At 34.7% G+C, this 7,387-nt stretch overlaps 1 protein-coding gene across 1 annotated transcript; it reads right to left on the reverse strand.

The window, feature by feature from the left end:
* Positions 1–4,437: 4,437 nt before the first annotated feature.
* LOC108747673 (IQ and ubiquitin-like domain-containing protein) lies at positions 4,438–7,074 on the reverse strand. The gene is made up of 3 exons (XM_018485296.1): positions 6,713–7,074; positions 5,192–5,883; positions 4,438–5,009 (listed from the first exon to the last, which is right to left on the reverse strand). Exons 1-3 carry the CDS (start codon positions 7,072–7,074, stop codon positions 4,438–4,440), a joined length of 1,626 nt encoding a protein of 541 aa, XP_018340798.1.
* Between the last annotated feature and the right edge of the window lie 313 nt (positions 7,075–7,387).

A 7,387-nucleotide genomic window follows, 5' to 3' on the forward strand; every position in this document is an offset into this window, starting at 1 on the left:
TATATATATATATATATACATATGTACGTACATACATACAGTATATACAGTATGTGTATATACATATACAGGGTAATCCAAAATTCCCGCATTCGAAGTATAATACATGACGTGATACTTTATGCTAAAACAAATAACTTTTTCCTTTAGCAAAATTGCGTTCGATAAATAATTTTTACACTTATTCGTTAACTTCAACCTGTTCTCCTGCAAAAACTACTCGGATGCAATTTTGCAAAAGGAAAAAGTTGTTTCTTTTAGCATAAAGTATTATGTCCTGTACTCTGAATGCGGGAATTTCGGACCACCCGTGTGTGTGTGTATACGTGAATATGCAATCGGGCTTCTTTACAAGCACATCTGATGGAAACCTTTCCTTTATTACTTAAGCGGCGTTTATATCGCGGTTAATTGCGGATGTCTATTTATTACTTACTGAGGAGCATACCGCGCGTCTGACCGTACATTGTGCTCCTCCACTATTTAATCAGGACAAATCCATTAGGAAGTACCGTGTACTTCCATTGACTAGTTATCGGCAGGTCGCAATGATGGATTCATCAATGTTGGATCGTTCACGATATACGGGTACTTATTAGCCGTACTCCTGGTTAATATGATTATCTGTTTATCCATGTTGAATTGCTGAATACTGATTGAAAGATTATGCCTCGCATAATCGACTAATTACGTAAATTAATGTATTACCAAGGGGATCATTATCTGTATATCGTAAGCCTAATTCTCTGTTGCAGAGTATGCTGCCTTAAAACGTATGTGCTTCCTTCTTACAATAATTCGGAAGATACCATAAGTAGTATACTAAAGTTTAATCAGACTCTCCTCTTCTCACTTTATCCTCTTTTCACCCGTAACTTTTCATCCGATGTATCCCAAGATTTGTTCTTGGATCTAAAATTTACTGTTTTCGTTGCTGATCTGTCATCCTCACTTTACTTGTCTATAAATTACACGTACGCTAACAATGCCTGTCTATTTGATGTAATTAAATCTCTGTCTATTTGATGCTATCTTGGCTACTGAGACTATAAACCGCGATTTCTAATCTGTGCCAAAATGGACCTCATCAAATGCACTAAAAGATTTGAATCCTTCTAAATCTTTCTTGCTCATTACAGGCTTCTATATCTTCATCTTCTTTGCTCATTATTTTATTCTTCCTTTGTCTCATCTTAATCCTTTTAATATCTATTTTAATTCCGCATTAGTTCCTCGCTCCTCATCCATTAAAATACTTGGCGTCCATTTCGACTCTTTCTGGTTTTTCAGCGTTTATATCACTGCCAAGTGTAAAATAGCTTTCTTTTGTCTCCCTATCTTCTATATCTCTTTCGTCGTATCCTTTTTAACTCTATAAAAATTCCTCTTATCCCAACTTCTCATAGTTTCATTATTTTACTATGCTGGAAATGTAGTCTGCATTCCAGCTTTGACCCAGCAATTACTTAACCGCATTCAACCCATTCAGAATTTTTTCCTATGTTTCCATAATATACGTAAATATAATCACATATTCGCATTGCAGCACTGTAAAAAATTAACAGCGCTTTAACTTTTATTTAGATTGCTTTCTCGTCTCTTTGCTCTAACATTCTTTTATATCTTCTCCGTCACCCTCTACACTTTACCGAATTTCATTCCTGCAACACTCCCGACACCCCTTAAGGACCATCCAGACAAATTTGCATAGCCGCGTATACATAAAGAAAATTTCCCAATCGCATTTTACGTTCGTGCTTATAATATTATAGAAATGTGATTGGATAAGTTTCTTTATGCATATGATTTAAGCAGCTATGTTTATCTAAATAGATCCTTGTAATTACTGCTTATCCTCTCCTGAATATTGTTCCGTCAAATTCAGAATTATCTTTTCCCACACTGCCACCAAATATTTTAACATATTACCTTCTTCTATCAACTCTTTCTATTCTTTATCTTCTTTCCACGCCACGGTGATAAACTTTATCTCATCGATTAAATATATTGATTTCATCTCTTGCTGCTTAAACCAAGAAAGGCGATTTTTACATATTATCTAACACGAAAAATACTCTCTGACTTTAATTTGACTTTAACCAGCGTCTATCTCTTGTATTTTCTTTTCGTTTATATGTATGCTTTGTATGTTTTTCACGTATGTTTTTGTGTAAACACAATAATATGTTGTGACTGTGTGCAAATGTACAAATATTTTTAATGTAATTAAGTATAATTTGTAACATATTGTTTCATTCAATTACCTTAGCTTTTTGTGTATTTACATATCTCGCGTATCTCAGTGTAATTTTGTGAGTACACAATAAAATAAAATTAAATTAAATTAAAATTATCTTTATATGATAAACAAAGTTTATTAAATAAAAATAAATAATAATAAGTTTATTTTGTAAATTTTGTTTATTAAGTAAAACAGAAAAAATTATGCTATAATTCTTTGATTTTTAGTATGTCTTTTCCATTATAATTAAATCATCTGTTAATAAAAAGAAGGTACTATTAAAAATCGTACGCCTAATGTATTGAAATATATATTTCAAATATTTCAAATCCGATACTAAAGTCGTAATTCTCAACTGACGTCTAAATCCTTTATCGACTATCCGAAAAAGTAACGTTGAATGTTGTCAGATCTATTTTCACACATGTGACACACGAGAGCTTTAATATCTGAGTTGAATTTCTTCGAGACTATTGCAAAGAAAGTACGTTTTAAACGTTACTCCGGGGAGGCATTCGCTGCCACTGGTCGGAACGTACAGTTGCTTGAGGCGATAAGAAATAAAAATTATCATCATATGTGGATACCGCCGTGAAATGGCCTGTCACACGAGCACTTTGTCTTTGCATTATTATTTCTTTTACTACGCCGGGGGCCGCTTTTATCGTCGACCTTTCCATAACACTTTATTTCCTGTATATACGATTTTCGCACCACAGCCGTTTTTCCATGCAGACATGTGTCGTTTCCTCAGTTTATCGACATTTCGTCGCCGAAACAATGGTTCCGAAATCGTTTCAACAATATTAGATCATAAACTCAAGTCTAGTTACGCTAGTAAACCCTTTGTCACATATAAAGAGAAAGTATAAACCTTTTATATAAATATAATATAGTATATCAAATAAAAAGTAATTAAACTATTATATATGTAGGTACACATCTCTTTTAAACACAATAGACAGATATAACATTAATATAGAGTTTATTTTCATTTTATCTAACTACTTTCTTTACAATCTTAATACTGTCTCTAAGGTAATATTTTATATATTATATTATTTAAATAAGTAGATACTTTCAATACTATTTTTCATAATGATATTGCTATTGCAATCACATTTATTGAAAAAAACTTACAGTAACTTCCTGTCACGTGTTACACCGAAATTGTCACGCGCGAGAACATCATTTAAATGTCCAAGCTGAACCGACACAGCGCAAAGCGTCTTTGCGCTTTTCTCTCCTTAGAAACTTAGTTCATAAACTGCAACGCGATTAACTGCCGCTATCAACGTGACCAGAACATTTTGCCTCGAAGGCGACGGGAGAAAACGCGAGAAACAACGGCGATGTCCCAGCTATAATGCGAGCTCAACGTATTTCCCCGACGACGCCCAACTTCCGCCAGGACGAACGGCCAACATCCGGAGGCGGGCACATTTCTCTACAACTTGGTAATTGGCTTAGAACGAGCCTTCAACTCGCGAAATTTCTCTCGTGGAACCGTAGAAACACATATACTGCACTCGTACAATTGTGGAGAACAATTGTTATTACGCAACAGCTGGTAAAGGTGTTGTGCGAATCATAAATAGAAATCCAACAAATTTTTTATCTTTTTTTACATCAGAAATTGAGTTTTCGGCCTGTATTAAACTGTGTTAATACTTTGACAACTCTTTCTAACTATTTCTATAAACAATATAACTTTTATACGATATAGGAAAATAGTAGGCAAAATTATAAGTTAAAGATTATCCGCATTCCTATAAAATTTGAAATTTACTCTCCGTCTTCTTCTTTCTTACTTTTATTAACTTTAGAATGTTATCGCTATTAAATGTATAGCATTGCGATCGATATGTATTATATAAAGAAATAGACCACTCTTAATTAATTATTATATACTCATAATTAATGTAAAGTACAAGTTTTTCATACATTTCACACTTCTAATAACAAAATATTTATTAATCTAGACTTGTATAATATAAATAACCTAATTATTAACTTAGAAGATGAAAACGAATAAATCAAATTAAATCTTAAAATGATACGTCCATTTGTATCTGTGTATGTGTGTCTTCCACGCAAATAAAATATATAACGATAATGATAACACAAAACTGCTGAAATTATTTATAACACTGACAAACATTCTAATTGTAAGATTACGTAAGAAAAAAATTCAATTATTGATCTTCCGTCGAGGATGGTGTCACAATGTTTCTCTGCGCATGAACGATTGATTCAAAATGTACTTTTGCTTGGAGATTCTTTATACAAAATTTCTGCAGGAGTGATGAATCGTAGAAGCTCTCAATATCAATGATTCCGTGATGAATTGCTACCTCGGTTTTCGTCAGTAATAAGGAATTCCAGGGCGCCCATTCAAGCTCACGTCGGAAGCGAGTCAATCTTAGCTCGTCGAGGTCGTCGCACTCCGAAATACCAGACTTACCATGCCAGACTTTGTTCACCAAACGACAGATGACCTTGACTCCGATCACGAAAGCTAAACTGCCATAGCAACCCATCTTGGCTTCGAAACGTCTGACTTCCCATAACATTCTCTCGTACGGCTCATACACGATGCGAGGGCCTTTCCGAGTTCGAATAGACGTACAGTAGATACAAGAAGAAGAGCGCAGTCGTCTTTCACGGGGAAACTTCTCTAAGGATAAGAGCTTGCCGCAGGTTCTACATAGCCGCGTGATGTTGGTATTCGACCAGTCGAACAAATGTATGTCTTCCTCGATATCGCCTGAGATGAATAGAAATTATTAATTAATATCTGAATTCTTATCTTAAAATTTAAAAATAATTCTGCATATATGTATATAAATTCTTTTTTTAACTATTTAAGTTTTTATTTACAGTTTTACAAATTATTTGTAAAAAAACCTATTATGCTGCCGTCGTAAATGAAAGAAAACATTGAAAAACCTTGCAGAGTATTGCGTGCCAGCTTAAGAAAGCTCAGCTTCAGTCGATTCCTGAGCCAATTAAGTCTGCTTGTATTCACGTGACACGTTAAAAGATCTAGCTCTTGGTCAACTAAATAAACGAGCTCATGCGATTGGCTGCACGTGTGCATGTCAGCGATGTGTTTTACGTCGTGTAATAAGTCGACCCGTTCTGTGATAGACAAATTCTCGTTAGCTAGCAAGGCATAAACGTTCCTGTGTTGGCGGGCTCGCTGAACACGCAAAGTGTCTACCAGAATCGGCCGACCTCGACTGTCCTGCCAGGTAATCGATCTGGATAATTCATCTAGGAATCTATATCGTTTTTGTTCTCTATTCTTGAGACGAACAATGGTCTTCATGGAGTCTATAGCGCGCAACAACTCGACTTCTTTTGACAAGATTAGGCCACAGGCTGCGATTCTCGATGATCCAAGAAGACTCGCTCGCTCGGTCTCAAGGATTCGCCAGCGGTCTAGGAGATTGTAGAGCGACTCAAAGTCTGAACTCGTACGTGGCGAACAGCGATTTAGTATCACGAAATCCGTGCCACTGTAGGTGGACAACATCTGAGAACATTCTGCGTGCTCGATCACGTTCGCCTCATCACATCGAGAAACATCAGCCACTTGGAAAGCGGTCGCTGTGGCCGCCACTCTGTCTCGATAAGCCCTGCAAACCGACCCAAATTGATAATTGCTTTGAATTTAATTGTAATAAAATTTTCATTCTGATATACACAAAAGTATATTTTCACGAATTAAATTGTGTAAATAGATTAATAAAAATTAAAATTTCTTTAACTTTGTAACATTTTTATATTGTCTCAACAAAAGTTTAGAAGTAATTAAAAAAATTTTAAAGAGGTGTATTTTCGCTAATGTAAACATTTTTTAGTGTGTAAAAATAAACTAATATATATATAAGAGGACGCATGAAATGTAATACTATTTAATTATCCAACTTTTCGAGAGAAAATTTTGATAAATAATTCTGTACCAATTCTGTTAAAAATAAATATGTTATATAATATAAGGTAAATGATGACATTTTGCGCCATTCTGTACATTTTATAAATATCTTGTTCGTAATAAAATGACACCTCTACATTATAATATTTTTATATTGTCTCAAGAAAAAGTTGAGAAATAATTGCAGAATACTAAAAGTTATACTAATTTAAACATTCTTTGTACAATATTATGTCAAATTAGAATATAGGATAAGCGAGGTTACTCCACCAGTTTCAACTTTAAAGAAACTTTAAGAATTTACGACGATAAACGATATCTCTTTACAGTGACGTGCTTACAGCAGCTACATTATGCAACAACGATCGTTTCTTGAGAGCACTAGCACAACTTTTGAATATTCAAAATGTGCTGTTCAGAAACATAAGCACTATCGCGAGAAATGAACGCGAGAAATAAAAAAGCCCTGCTCTATCCTATGCATTATAAATTATTCGTAGTATCTTATTCATAATAAAATCCGCACTTACCTATAACATCTCTGTATTTTAACAACACTATCAAGAATTCTACTATTATCCTGATAGGATAACGGTTTGATCTCTTCGATCGATGCCAGTGTTCTAAAGGAAGAAATTCCAGGTACTATAATTCTGTCACGTGCATCGGGCAAAAATTGCATCGCCTCCACCTGCACTGCCTGATCGTGGACGACGTCAGTGACCGTGTCCACGACCGCAATGGTCTGTGTGATCCTACTTTTCGTTCCGTCGTTGCTGCGTGTTTGCGTGCAAGCATTGTGATAGATCAAGCCGGTAACGATATTCCTCCATCCACCAAGAAATGGCTTTATCCTTGAGCCATAATCTTGTATTCTCTCAACGATCGCCATGGAGCATCAACGGCTATCCCATAGGATTTAACCGCCTGTGTCTACAAGAAAAAGATTTCGATCAAGAAAGTTTGAGAGACAAAAGCATAATATCGCATAATGGATAGATTACGTAACTCTGTTTCTTCTATCGAAAATGTGAAATGAAGAAATATTAGATTTCAGAGAAACGAAAGCTCTTGTATTTAAAGGGATGTTAATATTATAATTTCTGATTATAATACAATGTGAATGTATTTTATAATTCTCACAGAAAAAATCATGATTAATTTCTCAGTAATAATCCTCAGTCTTCAAATGATAGAATATTATA

This window comes from Trachymyrmex septentrionalis, unplaced genomic scaffold (genome assembly GCF_001594115.1).
Source record: "Trachymyrmex septentrionalis isolate Tsep2-gDNA-1 unplaced genomic scaffold, Tsep1.0 scaffold20, whole genome shotgun sequence".
In the NCBI taxonomy this organism is placed as follows: Eukaryota; Metazoa; Arthropoda; class Insecta; order Hymenoptera; family Formicidae; genus Trachymyrmex; species Trachymyrmex septentrionalis.